General features: G+C 46.4%; 1 protein-coding gene across 8 annotated transcripts in view; it reads right to left on the reverse strand.

Annotated features, from left to right (window-relative positions):
• P2RX2 (purinergic receptor P2X 2) overlaps positions 1-19971 on the reverse strand; it is a 290430-nt gene that overhangs the window by 10400 nt on the left and 260059 nt on the right. For all 8 annotated transcript variants that reach the window (XM_063913402.1, XM_063913401.1, XM_063913399.1 and 5 more), the window contains one exon: positions 16588-16653. In XM_063913402.1, coding sequence (XP_063769472.1) covers positions 16588-16653 — 66 coding nt within the window. The remainder of the gene's footprint in view (positions 1-16587; positions 16654-19971) is intronic.

Genomic DNA, 19971 nt, shown 5'->3' on the forward strand with positions numbered 1-19971 from the left:
CTTGATTGAAGGGGTCCCCACTCCCCCAGGGTACCCCGGCCAGGGGTGACTAGTTGGATATTTAATGCCACGGCCGCAGGGCGCTGTATAAAAGTGACCCCCGGCTGTGGCATTATCTGTCCAGCTAGTGGAGCCCGATGCTGGCGTAAAAAATACGGGGGACCCCTACTCTTTTTGTCCCCCGTATTTTTTGCACCAGCACCAGGCGCAGAGCCCGGTGCTGGTTTTAAAAATACGGGGGATCCCATGACATTTTTCCCCCCGGATTTTTAGAACCAGGACCGGCTCGAAGAGCCCGAGGCTGGTTATGCTTTGGAGGGGGGACCCCACGCAATTTTTTTTCGGGTTTTTTCCCGTTTTTAAAAAATCGGATCAAAATCCGTCAAATCGGACGTTTTTCATCAGCGGGACTGTCGAATCCGTTTTTTATTGAATATGGTCAATTTTGGCACCCACTTGCCGAAATTAGACGGTCGAATTGTGTCGAATTAAAAAACGGCCGAAAAATTGCCGCGATTCGCCGCTAATTGCATATACCCCTATATATGCTATTGGAATTATATTGTCAGCCACAAGCACAAACATATGAGTGAGATAGTCCTGATACCACATATATTAATAAGTGGTTATGTGAATACATGGAGACCAACTGCTGACAACGATTATCAGACTGGTTTGAGATTGAGAGCTATACTACATAATTGGACATAAGAACAAACACGCGGACACACTTTTAATCTTTAATCACATTTATTATTTCAATTGCAGTTGTGGTATGTGTTGTATATGTTTTGATTTTAACCTCTATGTTTCGTCTATACTCGTAGTTTGTGTGTTAGTCATTGTCACACTATTTTAACTTGACATTAATAAAAGTTACATTTTAGTAATTTCCTCAGAGGGTTGTGACAATCAGGTCACCCCTTTTCTTGTGCATCGACAATACAGCCTTTTCTTCTCTTTTTTCACTATTGATTTAATATATGGCAATGCTGTTGAAATGGTCATCTATCTTCCATTGAAATAAACCCCAATGACATGACTGATGCTCAAACCTATAATCCGGGTGTAGTATGTTCTGCCGGCGGCCGGGAATCCGGCGCCCAGCGCACCGGTGCGGGGACCCTGACCGCCGGCATGCCGGTAGCTGGGCGAGCGCAAATGAGCCCCTTGCTGGCTCGCTGCGCTCGCCACACTGCCGGCACTGTTGCGCACTCCGCACGCCATGCTATTTATTCTCCCTGCAGGGGGGTCGTGGACCACCAAGAGGGAGAATCGTTGTCGGTATGCTGGGTGTCGGGATTCCAGTGCCGGTATACTGAGCACCGGGAACCCAACAGCCGGCATACTGAATACCACCCTATAATCCATTCACTACCACTGTACATTGTACAGTGTCATTGTTACATTCTGACTCATAAAAAACAACGTGTTAGGTACTGTTCAAAGAATGAGGTGAGTGTTTGTGTGTAGGTGTGATTGGTGGGGTTGGGGGTGTGATTAGTACAGTTACCTATTTATTTTAAGATAAAAATATATTTATAGATGGAACAACATAACGGTAATGTCAGCGGCACAACACTTGATTGGCTCCATCAAGTGCCATCTGGCCGCCGACGCGCAAAACACTTGAATTCCCCCTACAGAGGTGAGGAGCAGCGTTAGCCTTTTATTATATTGGATGTAACATTAAATGGAGGCCCACAGATTTTGTGCTCACTATTCGCTTCCCAGCAAGTAGGTGAGGGTTCTGTGCTGAGTAAATCTTATTCTGAGAAACACAAAAACTAATTCAAATAACTTGAAATTAAATTTTTTAATTATTAAGTCCCCCAGTTGGTAATATGGTACACAGAAATGTCCCTGAATAATAATTTGCCATAATTAATATGCCCCAAACCAGTAATATGCGAAACAGTAATGTCACAACTGGTACTATGCCACAGAGAGCCCCCTTAGTCAAGTCTCATAATCCCGCAGAATCCCCTCAGTCATGCCCCTCTATATGCTTCAGAATCCCATCTATCATGGCCTTTTATATGGGCAGAGCACCTTCAGTCATGCCCCTTTAAATTAGAAAATCTCAGTCATGCTCCTCTATATGCATCAGAGCCATCCTTATGACCTTATATGCCAGACTAGAGTCCTACTTATGCTAATATGCCAGCAGCTGATGCTATTATGTCAATTCATAGGCCCCCTCATGACCTTATAGGCCAGCCAAGGCTTCCTCCTAACCTTGTTTCCTCTTACATCCTAGAGGATGCTGGGGTGCACATTAGTACCATGGGGTATAGACGGGTCCACCAGGAGCCATTGGCACTTTAGGAGTTTGAGAGTGTGGGCTGGCTCCTCCCTCTATGCCCCTCCTACCAGACTCCGTTTAGAAATGTGCCCGGAGGAGCCGGTCACAGCTAAGGGAGCTCCATAGGAGTTTCTTTAGTTTTATTTTTTTGAATAGAGTTTAGGCACAGGGAGGCTGCTGGCAACAGCCCCCCTGCTTCGTGGGACTAAGGGGGGGGGAGTAGTGTCTGCCCTAAGGGGTCTGAGCCACTATCTCCGCTAACAGGACACTGAGCTCCTGAAGGGATCGATCGTTCCCCGCCACAGGGGATCGCTCACCCCAGCAGCATGCCTCCAACCCCCTTACAGAGCCAGAAGATGTCGGTGGCGTGTTTGTCACTGGCCCCCCTGACAAGCAGGGAGCCGGTGTGAAGATGGCGGCAACAGGGTAGGGAGCACAGTACTAACTGTGCTCCAGGGCTCAGCGGTACTTGGTGCGGCGCTGTGAGGGGCGCCCTGAGCCAGCGTCTACACCTTACACTCGTCGGCAAGCCTGTCGGGAACCGCAGATCACCGCCAGCACAACTCCTCAGGTCAGTATAAAATTCAAACAGAGCGGGAAGCAGCGCCAGAAAAGGGGGTGGAGCTTCTCCTCAGAGCGGACCAAGCAGCATTTAGCGCCATCTTTCCTGCATGCAGAGACACTGACAGGAGAGAGCTGTCCCTCCACATCAACTCCAGCTATCTGCACAGTACCAGGGGGTTGTAGAAGGGGGGGGCTGTGCCCATTAAGGTACACAGCTGGCGCTGGTAAAGGGTGTCCTTTATCTCCTAAAGCGCTGTGTGTGGGTTGGCTCCAAACTCTGTGTCTCTCTTGGCATTCTTAGGGGGGAAACCCAGAGAAAAAATACCAGATCCCAAGAAAGGTTCTGGTTGCATTCCCCTTCCCTGAGGAGGATAGAAAGAAATGGGAAAACCCACCCATACAGTAGTTGACGCATCTGTGTCCAGACTGTCAAAAAAGGTGGTTTTACCTGTCCCGGGATCTGCTGCATTGAAAGAACCGACTGATCGCAAAATTGACACCGCTCAAATCCATATACACGGCTTCGGGGGCGATATTACGCCCTACTATTGCCTGTGCATGGATTTCTAAGGCTATAGTAAAGTGGTCTGGCATGTTACTTGAGGAATTGGATACAATGGATAAAAGTGACGTTGAATTGTTCTTACGTAACATACAAGATTCTGCGGGATTTACGGTGGGTTCGATGGCTGCAGGGATATCTTCCATGTCGGTCTCGGCTCGTAGAGGACTCTGGCTGCGCCAATGGTCTGCCGACACGGAATCCAGGAGAGGCGTGGAGAACCTACCCTGCACAGGTCAGACTCTATTTGGGGAAACGCTAGATGTTTGGATTTCCACGGCAACTACGGGTAAGTCACCTTTTCTTCAGCTATGTCACAGTACTTTCGGACTCCTAAAACAAGAAAGAACAAGCCGCATAACACCTTCTTTAGAGGAGGACGGGCAAAATCCCAAAAACCTGATACTGCAGGCTCCCAAGACCAGAAGCCTGCTTCTGGTACGTCAAAATCCTCAGTATGACGGTGGACCACACGGCATGGAGGAGGGGCCGGTGGGGGCGAGGCTCAGACAATTCAGCCATGTGTGGGTGTCGTCCGGCCTGGACACCTGGGTACAGGTTATTGTGTCCCAGGGGTACAGGCTGGAGTTTGAAAAACTCCCGCCTCACCGATTCTTCGAATCAGGCTTGCCAGCTTTGCTTCAGCTATCCCTGGATATCAAGGATGCGTACCTCCACATACCAATTTGGCAGCCACATCAGGCTTATCTCCGATTCACACTGTTAGACAGTCACTTTCAGTTCCAGGCACTGCCGTACGGTCTCTTCACGGCACCGAGGGTGTTCACCAAGGTGATGGCAGAGATTATGGTTCTCCGCAGGCAGGGAGTGAACATAATTCCATACCTGGACGATCTACTGATAAAGGCAGTGTCCAGGGAGAGGTTATTGCAGTCCCTCAGTCTTACGACTCAACTACTCAGGAGTCACGGTTGGATCCTGAACCTTCCGAAATCACATCTGGAGCCGACAAGGAGATTGTCTTTCCAGGGAATGATCCTCGATACGGAAGTGCAGATGGTGTTTCTTCCAAGAGAGAAAGCATTGGTGATACAATCCATGGTCTGGGATGTCTTGAAACCTGCCCGGGTATTGGTACATCAGTGCATTCGCCTTCAGGGGAAGACGGTTGCCTCCTACGAGGCTCTACAGTATGGGAGATTCCATGCTCAACCCTTCCAACTGGATCTCCTAGACAAATGGTCGGGATCTCATCTGCACATGCACCAGAGGATACGTCTCTCACCAAAGGCAAGGATTTCGCTCCACTGGTGGTTGCAACTGCCTCACCTTCTGGAGGGCCGCAGGTTTGGAATCCAGAACTGGATCCTTCTGACCACGGATGCAAGTCTCAGAGGTTGGGGAGCAGTCACGCAAGGGGAAACCTTCCAAAGAAGATGGTCAAATCAGGAAGCCATTCTTCCAATAAACATTACGGAACTAAGAGCCATGTACAACGGTATTCTCCAAGCGTTTCATCTTCTAAAAGATCGGGCCATTCAAGTACAGCTGGACAATGTGACTGCGGTAGCCTACATAAACCGACAGGGAGGAACAAAGAGCAGGGCTGCAATGTCAGAGGTGGCAAGAATCCTCCTCTGGGCAGAAAGGCACGCATTGGCGTTGTCAGCAATCTTCCTTCCAGGAGTGGACAACTGGGAAGCAGACTTCCTCAGCAGACACGATCTCCATCCAGGAGAATGGGGCCTTCATCCGGAGGTGTTCACAGACGTGACCAGTCGTTGGGGCGTGCCTCAAATAGACATGATGGCCTCACGCCTCAACAAGAAACTCGAGGTACTGTTCCAGGTCAAGAGACCCACAAGCAGTGGCGGTGGATGCCCTGGTAATTCCGTGGGTGTTCAAGTCAGTGTATGTGTTCCCTTAACTTCCACTCATTCCAAGAATTCTAAAGCTCATAAAGAGAACAAGGGTTCAAGCAATTCTCATTGCTCCGGACTAGCCAAGGCGAACTTGGTACGTGGATCTTCCGGATCTACTGCTGGAAGAACCGTGGCCTCTTCCTCTTCGCGAGGACCTTCTGCAACAGGGGCAGTTCGCTTATCAGGACTTACCGCGGCTACGTTTGACGGCATGGCAGTTGAATGCCAAATCTTAGCATGTGGGGGTATTCCGAGCAAGGTTATTCCTACCCTGATACAGGCTAGGAAAGGGGTAACGTCTAAACATTACCATCGCATTTGGAAAAAATATGTGTCTTGGTGTGAATCCAAGAAATTTCCTACGGTGGAGTTTCAACTTGGACGGTTACTCCTCTTCCTGCAAGCAGGTGTGGATATGGGTCTGCATTTGTGATCCATAAAGGTCCAGATTTCGGCCTCATCTATTTGTTTCCAGAAACAATTGGCTGCCCTCCCTGAGGTTCAGACCTTTTTGAAAGGGGTTCTGCACATCCAGCCTCCCTTTGTGGCGCCGACGGCACCCTGGGATCTTAACGTGGTGTTGCAGTTCCTGCAATCGGATTGATTTGAGCCTCTACAGGAGGTTGAGGTCAAGTTTCTCACATGGAAGGCTGTCACTTTGTTGGCCTTAGCTTCTGCTCGAAGTGTGTCGGAGTTGGGGGCTTTATACTGTAAGAGCCCCTATTTAATCTTCCATGAAGATAGAGCTGAACTCAGGACGCATCAGCAGTTCCTTCCAAAGGTTGTGTCGGCTTTTCATATCAACCAACCTATTGTGGTGCCAGTGGCTACTGACTACTCAATTCCACTGAAGTCCTTGGATGTAGTGAGGGCTTTGAAGATCTAAGTGAAGAGGACTGCTCGTCACAGAAAATCGGACTCTTTGTTTGTCCTGTATGATCCCAAGAAAATTGGGTGTCCTGCTTCTAAGCAGACGATTTCTCACTGGATTAGGTTCACTGTCCAGCATGCATATTCTACGGCAGGATTGCCGTGTCCAAAATCTGTTAAGGCCCACTCTACTCGTAAGGTGGGTTCTTCCTGGGCAGCTGCCCGGGGTGTCTCGGCTTTACAACTTTGCTGAGCAGCTACTTGGTCAGGGTCGAACACGTTTGCTAAGTTCTAACAGTTCGACACTTTGGCCTCTGAGGACCTAAGGTTTGGTCAGTCAGTTCTGCAGGAGCCTCCGCGCTCTCCCTCCCGTTCTGGGAGCTTTGGTACATCCCCATGGTACTAATGTGGACCCCAGCATCCTCTAGGACGTAAGAGAAAATAGGATTTTAATTACCTACCGGTAAATCCTTTTCTCGCAGTCCGTAGAGGATGCTGGGTGCCCGCCCAGCGCTTCGTGATCCTGCAGTGGTTATCTGGTTCAGTTCAACTTTGTTCTTGGTTGAGTACTGCCTTTGTTACTTGGTTAAGTAATGTTTCAGCTTTTGCTGAGTTTCAAGCTTGTTAGCTTGGTTTGCCTTGTATGTGTGAGCTGGTATGAATCTCGCCACTATCTGTGTATAATCCTTCTCTCGAAGATGTCCGTCTCCTCGGGCACAGTTTCTAGACTTAGTCTGGTAGGAGGGGCATAGAGGGAGGAGCCAGCCGACACTCTCAAAATCTTAAAGTGCCAATGGCTCCTGGTGGACCCGTCTATATCCCATGGTACTAATGTGGACCCCAGCATCCTCTACGGACTACGAGAAAAGGATTTACCGGTAGGTACTTAAAATCCTATTTTATTTCTCACCGAATAACTTCCTCATGTCCACCATCCATCTCTGCCTTGCGCCTATCCATCTGCCCGTTGCACTACACTGACTTCAGCTGTGATACCCCACATTGGACACAATTGCGAGGCGTCACTGTGGTTTGTGTTGCACGTGGGATGCGAATGCTCTTGTCAGACTAAAATTCCAATAATACTTTGAGGGTAGCCAGCATGTGGCACCTGTGTTAAAGGAGAGAAGACGCAGAGAAGCTCGCTAAGATGGAGGGTGATAAGAGAGGCTGTGTTACGAAGCAGAGTTAGCTCTCAAGGGAGCAGCTATAGAGACACAGCTCTAGGAGAAATACAGAGGAGGAAGCAGTGTGGAGAAAACATGGGGAGGTGATTTATGTGAGCATAAGGAGGCTGCAGAGTAAAGCTGTGTTGACAGAGTTGTTTAGCGCAAACTGAGCGAAAGTATTGGAGTTCACAGTGACAAGAACATGAACAGGAAAAGGCCAGAGACAAGTTGCATTCCAGAAGGTATCACTGGGACTTGAACTGTCACAGTGAGTTTGAGAGCATACAGTGTATGCTGTTTAGAGACCTTATATATGGTTGCCAGTCACAGAAAACAGATCTTAAAGTTTCTTACAAGTGCTGCTTGATCCAAAAGCTAGTTAGTTTGAGACTTGTGGTTTCAGGGCCGTAACTAGGTGTGTGCGGAGGGGGCACAGCACATAGCGCTGCAGGGTAGGGGGCACTGTTGGCGGCACTTGTCAGTTATCTGTTTTAATTACTTTCACTTGCAGCTTGCCTCCTTTTTGAAGACCAGCATCTCCTGACTGCCCCTGTCTCCTACCCTGACCCCTTCTGTCACTGATACCTATACAGCATTCATGAACTCAACTTGAGATTTCTTTGTTATTCAGTCACACTGTCCTTTATTACATTTCAAGATGCTGACATACCTGGGATTCTAACCCATTGCCTGTGGCATTGCAGGCAGACAAGTTATTAATTGAGGGAAAAGGGCCCTAATTTGCACACCTTAATTAGGTAGTGAGGTGCTACTCTGCTTGAGACTTAGTAAAGTGTACAGAGGGAAAAGGTAGCAGGTGCACTATCTCACACTAGCTCAACCTGTAGTAACCAGAGGCACTTAGCATATTCCTGGCCAGGGCTATGAGCTTACCCACCGCATCAAGGTAGCCTCTCATTGGGTAAGTCCCTAACACTAACTATAGGGGTTCAGGTCCGGGGGGCAGGACACCCCAGAGCCACCCAGCCAGACAACCCCAGGGCATCGCAGGAGTGATAAAAATATAGGGTTAAAGAGGAAGGAGCAGCTATTGCTGCATGTGTGAATAATGTGAGGAGTAAAGGAAAGTTATGTGAAGGTGTTACATATATATATATATAAAAAACAAACTATAAGTGCCATTGAGTGATGAAATAGTGTTAAATTGCAATGCCCCAGGGACACCCAGCCACGGTAGGCACAGGGAGCCCCGCACCCCAGAGAATTCCCCCTATTATGGACTGCCATATTAAACAAAATGTAGGAGTCTTACCTCAGTGTGCTCATTCCAAATGTAAAGGCTAGAGTGTTGGACTATTTAAAATCAGAGGGGTGGGTGGGGCAGGGTGCTAAATTAGGGTGAAGGTGTCTCCTACCTTCAAAAATGTATGAATACATCAGTTACAGAGGGAAAAGGGCCCTAATTTGCACACCTTAATTAGGTAGTGAGGTGCTACTCTGCTTGAGACTTAGTAAAGTGTACAGAGGGAAAAGGTAGCAGGTGCACTATCTCACACTAGCTCAACCTGTAGTAACCAGAGGCACTTAGCATATTCCTGGCCAGGGCTATGAGCTTACCCACCGCATCAAGGTAGCCTCTCATTGGGTAAGTCCCTAACACTAACTATAGGGGTTCAGGTCCGGGGGGCAGGACACCCCAGAGCCACCCAGCCAGACAACCCCAGGGCATCGCAGGAGTGATAAAAATATAGGGTTAAAGAGGAAGGAGCGGCTATTGCTGCATGTGTGAATAATGTGAGGAGTAAAGGAAAATTATGTGAAGGTGTTACATATATATATAAAACAAACTATAAGTGCCATTGAGTGATGAAATAGTGTAGAGTAGCACCTCACTACCTAATAGCTGCTCCTTCCTCTTTAACCCTATATTTTTATCACTCCTGCGATGCCCTGGGGTTGTCTGGCTGGGTGGCTCTGGGGTGTCCTGCCCCCCGGACCTGAACCCCTATAGTTAGTGTTAGGGACTTACCCAATGAGAGGCTACCTTGATGCGGTGGGTAAGCTCATAGCCCTGGCTAGGAATATGCTAAGTGCCTCTGGTTACTACAGGTTGAGCTAGTGTGAGACAGTGCACCTGCTACCTTTTCCCTCTGTACAAGTTATTCATTGAGCTATCTGTCTTTACATAGAAAGGTAGATAATTCTAACTATTTGAATCTTACCTTGTACTTTGTGAATAAATTATCAGCATTGCAACTGAGCAGACCTATGTAGTATGTGGCTGGAAGGGATTGGATGTGGGGCTGCACACTACATAGATCTGCTCAATTGCAATGCTGATTAGTTATTTACAAAGTACCAGTAGCTTCACATAGTGTTCATAGTTTTTATGCAGAATCAAATAGCTCAATGAGTAGGGTGTGTGATTAGAATTCAACAGGTTATAGGTTTGTATCCTGGGTATGGCAGTATATTGAAATGTGTTATTTCATAAAGGGTATTGTAACTGAATAACAACGAGCTCTCAAGTTACTGTAAGTGCATGAATGTGGTATAAAGAGGATTTGTGTCCAAATCCATTTTCTTGCAGTGGTCTATAAATGTGTGTGTATTATAAAAATGTGGGAAGGTGCATCATAGCATGGGCTTTCTCTGGGATCAATCGCCTCATGCCCCTTCCCCACGAGGTATGTGCCTTATGTCCCTATTGGAAAAATGGGGAGGAGGCGCAAATTCTCTCTCTGGCACAGGGCACCAAAAAGTCTAGTTACGGCTCTGCGTGGTTTCGCAACTGTTCCAGTATCTACTGCACTGTATCAGAGAGGAAGTGTCACTGCATTACATCTGGGAGAGAAAACTGTATCCAGTTTCTGTTTGGACATGATGCGTTCTGTCTCCTTCTACACAGCAGTCTATAGGTGCATCCCCTAGTGTTAATCCTCTTGTGCCAAGACTCACTCGGAGGTGGAGCTGTGTGATGTAATTCCCTGCTCCTCCATCTTAGAGGGAGAGAGTAAGAGAGACTGAGTCCTGGTGTGTGCAAGCGTGCAGAGCTGAGACTAAGGGGGTCATTCCAAGTTGATTGCTCGCTAGCAGTTTTTAGCAGCCGTGCAAATGCATTGTCATCGCCCACCGGGGAGTGTATTTTCACTTTGCAGAAGTGGGAACGCCTGTGCAGCAGAGCGCCTGCAAAAACATTTTGTGCAAAGCAAGACCAGCCCTGGACTTACTCTTCGTGTGCGTTGATTCTAACGTTGGAGGGTTGGCTTTTGACGTCACACATCCGCCCAGCGTTTGCCCAGCCATGCCTGCGTTATCCCCGGCACGCCTGCGTTTTTCCAAACACTCCCTGAAAACGGTCAGTTGACACCCAGAAATGCCCCCTTCCTGTCAATCTTCTTGCATTGTGCCGTGCGACTTAAAGTTTCGCTAGAACCTGTGCAAAACCACAAAGGTCTTTGTACCCGTACATCGTGCGTGCGCATTGTGGTGCATACGCATGCGCAGAAATGCTGATTTTTAGCCTGATTGCTGCGCTGCGAACAATGGCAGCTAGCGATCAACTCGGAATGACCCCCTAAGAGCAGATCTCAGCTACAGAGATTTACAGTGGTCCATTGCATGTATCGCAGCTCTGGAACTGGCGCTGAGCCAGGCGCCACATCTTCTCTACAGCAGGAGTTAGACTGCAAGGCTGTGCAGTCCTCCATCCCTCAATACTGGAGACAACTCCTTATAAGTACCGCTACTACTGCTGTTACCTTGTATGATATAAGGGGCCAATTAACTATATCGATACTGCATCTGAGTCACCTGTGTTTTCTGAATAAACCTGCATTACTGTTTAAGTCAGTAAGTGTGTGGACTGACGTCACTGCACCAGGCAATCCAATATACTCTACCAACAGGTTATGGGCCCAGTCCCGCGCCCCAGTCCCGCGTGTGCCTGAAGATTAACCCCATGAGTGCTTTTGAGTAATCACACAGATAAAGTTTAAAGTGACATTTTATACAAGTGCGGAAAGGATGTATAACACAGGACACAGCATGAACTTTGTTAAGCTGAAAGGTTCAAAGAACTATGCTACATGGAAGTTTGCCATGGAAATGCAGCTTAAGCTGGAAAAGTTGTGGAAGGTCACAACAGACCCAGGAGCGGGTCCAAACCCAGATGACGTAGACAGAGCCATCGGGACGATCGTTTTAGCTGTGGAGCAGCATGTCTATTCAATAGTCAGTGGGAAAGTGTCAGCTAAGGACATGTGGACAGCCCTGCAAAATGCATATGAAGACAAAGGTCTGATGAGAAGGATAAGTTTGAGACGCATGCTATATGGAACGAAATTGAGTGCCTGCAAGGACATTAATGATTACATTGATAAGTTATTGTCGATAGCTCAGCAGTTGGCATCTGTGGGGGCACAGGTGGACAAGGAAGAGGTGGCAATGGTTATGTTACAGAATCTGACGTCAGAATTTGATTTTTATGGTGGCTGCGTTAGAGTCAAATGACACTAAGCTGACAATGGAGATTGTAAGGGCCAAGTTGCTGCAGTTCCAAGAACGTACTTCTGTTGAGACCATAGCAGAGGGTTCTGCCTTCATCACAAAGGACACAAAGTCCAAAAAGCACAATTTCAAATGTTTTGTATGTCACAAGATAGGACAATCAAACAGGTCTAAAACAAAAGATTCTGAGATCAGACAATGGTGGAGAGTATGATAACAAAGTCTTAGCTGCATTCCTTAGGAAATATGGCATAAAGCATTAGCTAACAATTGCTTACACACCGGAACAGTATGGCTTAAGTGAGCGGGCAAACAACACAATTGTTGAAAGAGCACGAACTATGTTAAGTGATGCTGGCCTGGAAAATAAGTTTTGGGCAGAAGCAGTATCTACTGCAGTATACCTAAAGAATCGTGCACCTACAGTGGCCATCAAAGGAAAAACGCCACTGGAGGCGTGGTCCAGGAAAAAGCCAAGTGTCAGTCATCTCCGTGTCTTCGGGAGCAAAGCTTTTGAACATATACCAAAGAAGAAAAGGAGAAAGTTAGATATAAAATCCATAGAATGTATAATGCTCGGACACTGCGACGAAAGCAAAGGATGCAGACTTTGGGATGTGACAAATAAACGTCTTCTTAAATCCAGAGATGTGGTATTCTACGAGACAGCACCACTAACTGGAGTAGAACAAGAAAATGTATCTCTGGATGTACAGGCAGCAGAAAGCGTGTCTGAATCTGAGAGTGTCAAAGTAGACAACAAGTCAGGGAACAGAAGTTCCATGAGGAGCAACAAAGGTGTTCCAGCCAAGAAATACAGTGAGGAGTATGCAAACATGGCTTACTGTAAACCTCAAAACATACAGGAAGCAAAGTCAAGCAGTGATTGGACAGAGTGGAAGTCGGCAATTGATACAGAACTGTCAGCACTGGATGATAACAGTACATGGACGATGGTTGATAGACCAAGTGACCGTAAAACGATTAAAAACAAGTGGGTTTTCTGCAAGAAGTTGAATGCAGACAGGACAGTAGCTCATTACAAAGCCTGCCTTGTTGCCAAGGCATACACCCAGAAGTATGGAATAGATTACGTAGAGATCTACTCACCAGTCGCAAGGTATGTCACCTTAAGGTTAGTTATTGCTATTGCTACACTACATGATCTACTGTTATATCAACTAGACATTGATTCTGCATTCCTGAATGGAGAGTTAGTTGAGGAAATTTACATGGAGCCGCCTGAACACTATGATATGGATATATTCCAAACTAGGAAAGTTTGTCTCTTAAAGAAGTCACTATTAGGCCTCAAGCAAAGTGGTCATTGCTGGTATGTAAAGTTGGATGCAGTGTTTTTAGAATTGAACTTTATTAGGTCACAGACTGATCACCGCCTATACCACAAAACTATCAAAGAAAAGTTGTTCATCATAGCTGTCTATGTGGATGATTTACTTTTGGCAGGTCAAGAAGACAACATCAATGACATCAAGCACCAGGTATATTAGGTATGAAAGTTGTACAAAACCTGCAAGAGGGAGCTGTCACAATTGACCAACAAACATACATTGAGGCAATAATTTCCAAATACGGAATGACAGATGCAAACCCAATAAGTACTCCCATTGATAGAAGTGTAAAGATGGTTAAGGCCATGTCACAAAGTAGCAAGGAGAAGATAGAGGAAATACAAGAAATCCCTTATCAAAATGCTATTGGTAGTTTGATGTATGCAAGTATTGGGAGACGACCTGAGACGACCTGACATCACACATGCAGTAGGTCGGGCAAGCCAGTTCGCAAATAATCCTGGGAGACAACATTGGATTGCAGTAAAGAGAATACTAAGGTGACTCAAAGGTACAAGTTCACTAAAGCTGAGATTTACAAGATCAACAGATACCAGCTTAAAAGTATTCTGTGATGTCGACTGGGGATCAGATGAGGACGACAGACGTTCTTATACTGGATACCTGTTTGCACTGGCAGGTGCAGCCGTAAACTGGGCAAGTAGGAAACAACCCACAGTTGCTCTTTCTACAACAGAGGCAGAGTACATGGTGCTCACAGAAACTTCAAAAGAAGCACTTTGGATAAGAGAGACTTTATGTGACTTAGATCTTATTTACAACAGTGAGATCATCAACATAAAGTGTGATAACAAGGGAGCAAGTGATCTTTCTTGTATCACAAAGCATCATGGACGATTTAAGCACATTGATATAAGACATTATTTCCTCCATGAGTTGGTGGAAAACAAGTCCGTAAATGTGGAATATGTTGCAAGTGAAGAAAATATTGCCGACATGTTGACAAAAGGACTGTCATCACACTTGTTACATGCATTCCTGACGGAATGTGGACTGGAATATGGTTTAATGTTGATTTGTTCTTACTGTTTTGCTTCACATTATGTTTTCAGTTACAGGAATGACTTTATTAATTTGTTTGATAAAATGTCATATTCTTTAAAATTTGTGACCGGAGACAGTCTTAAGTAAGGGGAAGTGTTAGGATATGATGCGCTCTGTGCCTGTCTCCTTCTACACAGCAGTCTATGGGTGCATCCCCTAGTGTTAATCCCCTTGTGCCAAGAGTCACTCGGAGGCGAAGCTATGTGATGTAATTCCCTGCTCCTCCATCTTAAAGTGAGAGAGTAAGAGATACTGAGTCCTGGTGTGTGCAAGCGTGCATAGCTAAGACCGGGAGCGGATCTTCGCTACATAGTGTTCCATTGCATGTATTGCGGCTCCGGAGCTGACGCTGAGCCGGGCGACACATCTTCTCTACAGTGGGAGTCGGACTGCATGGCTGTGCAGTCCTCCATCCCTCACCACTGGAGACAACTCCTGATAAGTACCACTACTACTGCTGTTACCTTGTATGATATAAGGGGCCCAATTACCTATATCAATACTGCATCTGAGTCACCTGTGTTTACTGAATAAACCTGCATTACTGTTTAAGTCAGTAAGTGTGTGGACTGACATCACTGCAAAAGGCAATCCAATATACTGCACCAACAGTTTCCAGTGTTCGGAGTTGGTGAGAGAACACCGGTTTACCTGTAACTGCTAGCAAATCATATTATCTAGACATTGCCTGCATATAATTAAAGTAACAGCACTGCATCGTCAAAACTGTTTTTACAGTACTACGTTATTGAAGGGCCCCAACCACTCAACATTATACGAGGGGTGTGCAATAAGGTTCCGGATGCACAAAAAGTATAGTTACAAACAAAGTGAACATTACATTTTTTCAAAGTATTCGCCTGAGGAGTCTATGCAAATTTGCTTGCACTCAAACCACTTGGTGAAGCAGCTGGGCCAGTCCTAAGCAGGTATGTCTTCTACATGCTGGATGAAGGTCTCTACTGCAGCTTCCAGTGACTCAAAATAAATCCCATGCATCTTGCACTTGATTTGTGGGAAGACAATGAATTTGCAAGGGGCCAGGCATGAACTATACGGTGAATGACCAAGCACCTGGTTGTGTTCATGGGCCACAGGTGCATTGACCAAGGCACCACAAACCTGAGATCTTGGACGGCACCTCAAAATGGCTTATCACACTGGCGGCAGGCACTGGTCGGCATATCGGTCCCCAGTGATAGTGCGCAGCTGGGCAAGTTGTACTGTAGCTACATGCTACATACATGTAGTCTTGACCGCAAAAACAGCCACCATCTGCTTGGCCATGTTATGCTCGCGTCAGAACCTCTTTGGGGGCGCTCCTCCAACTAGGGTCCACTGGGCGGACTGATGTTTGGTCTCAAGGTCGAAACTGAAGGTCCAGGATTCATAACCATTGATAATCTCACAGAAAGTGTTACCGCTATGAAATCTGGCCTGCCTGTTGCGACACCATGTCACCAGAGCCTCCTTCTGCTCTCGAGTCAGCTGATGAGGCACCCAGCAAGCAGAAACCTTGATCAGGCCAAAATTGTTGTGGCATATCAAGCAGATGGATCCTAATGAGATGCTATCTCCTTTTCCAACTACGGATACCCTGGTATCCAACTCAACTATGGCCTGCACGGCAGCAACTATCACAGAGGTTGGCCGCAGCAGTCCACGTCTTCCAGGGACCGTCTCCTGCACCGAAATCCTGCAAATCAGTCAAACACAGAGTTTTGGGATGGTGCTTCCTCACCAAAAGCCGCTCACAGTCAGTCAAAATACTCCAGCTGTCGCAGACCACACTTGTAGTCGTAGAAGATCATGGCTCTCCAGTGGCCTCTGTTGAGCTCCATAATGAGTTCGGGAAGGAAGTGAACATGCTGATTTCTCCAGTGTGCAGTGATGCTTATATATAGTTCTGTGCCTTGACATTTCACAAGAACTTTAGTCAGAGATTACAGTTCACAGCCAGTCAGATTGTATCTACTCTACCTATGCACTGCACACCCAGAAACTTATTGCACACCACTAGCATATTCAAACGCGGTCTGGACTGTCTACATTTATGCAGAAAGCATTCAAGTAACCTACACCAGTGACCAGGACCGCTAAACTAGAGGTCATTGCACCACTGGATGCAGAGAATATAGATGGAATGAAGATGGAAGGAGAGAGATGAGAATGTGGGAAGACATAAAATCCTACATTTCCAAATTTTATAGTTTCAATCACAGCTATAAGCAATTTCTTGGGGAACTTTGTAAAATTCTAAATGGATGTTTTTCTTAAATAAATAAATTCCCTTGCATGAATAAATAAATAAATAAATTAAATAAATAAATAAACATTGTATACTTACAACACCAATTGATGTCAGAGCTGTTGCCAGGTTAATGATGGTGGGAATAAGACTGAACTTTCCAGCCTGTGTGATAACAAGCAGATAAACATATTTGAGTTATGTTTCCTTGCAAAAAATGAGCATAAGAATCCTACTGACACATGGGCCTATATTTACTAATAATCTGAGTTTGACCGATTTGTGTTTTTTTTTCTAAGTCCCAACACGGGAATTCACTAAGCACAAATCTCGGCAGTGTTTGGGCTATTCGTTATGGTTTTCAAGGCTAAGTTCAGAAATACGAATGAATAGACCATCGGTCAAATGCGGCTGTTATTTCATACAACACGGGTATTCACTATTAATTCGTATTTGGGTGTTAGTCTCTGAATGCTCAAGTGCGGGTGTTTTTTTTTGCGATTCGTTAAAAAAAGCAGCAAAAAAATAGACCTGCTTTTTCCTGGCGAGTTTGGATAATCATGCACGGATCAGTGAGATCTGTGCATGGTTATCTATGGGAAAGGGTCGTTTAGTGTAAAAACTTAAAAAAAATTTTTCGCGGGGTCCCCCCTCCTAAGCACAACCAGCCTCGGGCTCTTTGAGCCGGTCCTGGTTGCAAAAATATGGGGAAAAAATTGACAGGGGTTCCCCCATATTTTAACAACCAGCACCGGGCTCTGCGCCTGGTCCTGGTGCCAAAAATACGGGGGACAAAAAGCATAGGGGTCCCCCGTATTTTTAACACCAGCACCGGGCTCCACTAGTCACAGAGATAATGCCACAGCCGGGGGACACTTTTATATAGGTCCCTGCGGCCCTGGCATTAAATCACTAACTAGTCACCCCTGGCCGGGGTACCCTGGAGGAGTGGGGACCCCTTAAATCAAGGGGTCCCCCCCCTCCAGCCACCCAAGGGCCAGGAATGAAGCCCGAGGCTGTCCCACCCATCCAAGGGCTGCGGATGGGGAGCTGATAGCCATGTGTAAAAATAAGAATATTGTTTTTTGTAGCAGTACTACAATTCCCAGCAAGCCTCCTCCACAAGCTGGTACTTGGAGAACCACAAGTACCAGCATGCGGTGGAAAAACGGGCCCACTGGTACCTGTAGTACTACTACAAAAAAAATACCCAAATAAAAACAGAACTCACACACCTTGAAAGTAAAACTTTATTACATACATGCACACCTACATTCACACATACTTACCTATGTTCACACGAGGGTCGGTCCACTTCTCCAAGTAGAATCCATGGGGTACCTGAAAATAAAATTATACTCACAAAAATCCAGTGTAGATCAGTCCTCTTCTGAGCTTGTAATCCACGTACTTGGCAAAAAAACAAACCGAAAAACCCGAACCACGCACTGAAAGGGGTCCCATGTTTACACATGCGACCCCTTTCCCCGACTGCCGAGACCCCCCGTGACTCCTGTCACAGAGGGTCCCTTCAGCCAATCAGGGAGCGCCACGTCGTGGCACTCTCCTGATTGCCTGTGCGCTCCTGAGCTGTCAGTTAGGCTGCGCACGGCAGAGATACAATGTAGCGCATAGGCGCTACATTGTATCCAATGGTGGGAACTTTGCGGTCAGCGGTTGACCGTGAGTAACCTCACCGCTGACCGCAAAGTTCCCACCATTGGATACAATGTAGCGCCTATGCGCTACATTGTATCTCTGCCGTGCGCAGCCTGACTGACAGCTCAGGAGCGCACAGGCAATCAGGAGAGTGCCACGATGTGGCGCTCCCTGATTGGCTGAAGGGACCCTCTGTGACAGGAGTCACGGGGGGTCTCGGCAGTCGGGGAAAGGGGTCGCATGTGCAAACATGGGACCCCTTTCAGTGCGTGGTTCGGGTTTTTCGGTTTGTTTTTTTGCCAAGTACGTGGATTACAAGCTCAGAAGAGGACCGATCTACACTGGATTTTTGTGAGTATAATTTTATTTTCAGGTACCCCATGGATTCTACTTGGAGAAGTGGACCGACCCTCGTGTGAACATAGGTAAGTATGTGTGAATGTAGGTGTGCATGTATGTAATAAAGTTTTACTTTCAAGGTGTGTGAGTTCTGTTTTTATTTGGGTATTTTTTTTGTAGTAGTACTACAGGTACCAGTGGGCCCGTTTTCCCACCGCATGCTGGTACTTGTGGTTCTCCAAGTACCAGCTTGCGGGGGAGGCTTGCTGGGACTTGTAGTACTGCTACAAAAAACAATATTCTTATTTTTACACATGGCTATCAGCCCCCCATCCGCAGCCCTTGGATGGGGGGGACAGCCTCGGCTTCACCCCTGGCCCTTGGGTGGCTGGAGGGGGGACCCCTTGATTTAAGGGGTCCCCACTCCTCCAGGGTACCCCGGCCAGGGGTGACTAGTTAGTGATTTAATGCCAGGGCCGTAGAGACCTATATAAAAGTGTCCCCTGGCTGTGGCATTATCTTTCTGACTAGTGGAGCCCGGTGCTGGTGTTAAAAATACACAGTGGCGCACCCAGGGGGGGTTTCCGAGTACCCAGAAACCCCCCTCCACTTAAAAAATTTTTTTTTTTTTTTTTAAATAGCTGCATGAGTATTATTAATGGCTGTCTAGCGTCCTCTGCAGCCTGCTGTCTTCCTGGTGGCACTTGTAAGTGCAATAAAAGTTGACTTTATTTTAATTATAGTACATATATATCCATGTGCATACATATATACACATGTATATAAATACATACATATAAACACACACACACACACATATGATATATATATATATACATACATGTGTATATATATGTGTACTGTATGTGTGTGTACACACATATATATATATATATATATATATATGTATGCATGTTTAATATGCTATGTATATGTGTATATGTATGTGTGTGTGTGTATGTGTATATATATATATATATATATATATATATATGTGTAGATATATATATATATATATATATACACACACACACAGACACACTAGTTTTACGGACCCAGCATATACTGGGTCACCTCAGTCCCCACCCCCGTGATTGGCTCCGCCCAGTTCTGGAACCCCCCCCCATGCAAATCCTGCGTTTGCCACTGATACGGGGGACCCCTACGCTTTTTGTCCCCCGTATTTTTGGCACCAGGACCAGGCGCAGAGCCCGGTGCTGGTTGTTAAAATATGGGGGAACCCCTGTCAATTTCCCCCCCATATTTTTGCAACCAGGACCAGCTCAAAGAGCCCGAGGCTGGTTGTGCTTAGGAGGGGGGACCCCACGCAATTTTTTCTTGATTTTTAACACTTTAAAAAAATTTTTTAAAGGTGCGCAATGAAGCCCTGCACGGATCTCACAGATCCGGCCGGGATTCCTTGTGTTTTGTCAGGCAGTTTTTTAACTCATCACTCCCGTAAAACACTGCCTGACATTACGAATC

The sequence above is a fragment of the Pseudophryne corroboree genome, chromosome 1 (genome assembly GCF_028390025.1).
Source record: "Pseudophryne corroboree isolate aPseCor3 chromosome 1, aPseCor3.hap2, whole genome shotgun sequence".
Classification (NCBI taxonomy): Eukaryota; Metazoa; Chordata; class Amphibia; order Anura; family Myobatrachidae; genus Pseudophryne; species Pseudophryne corroboree.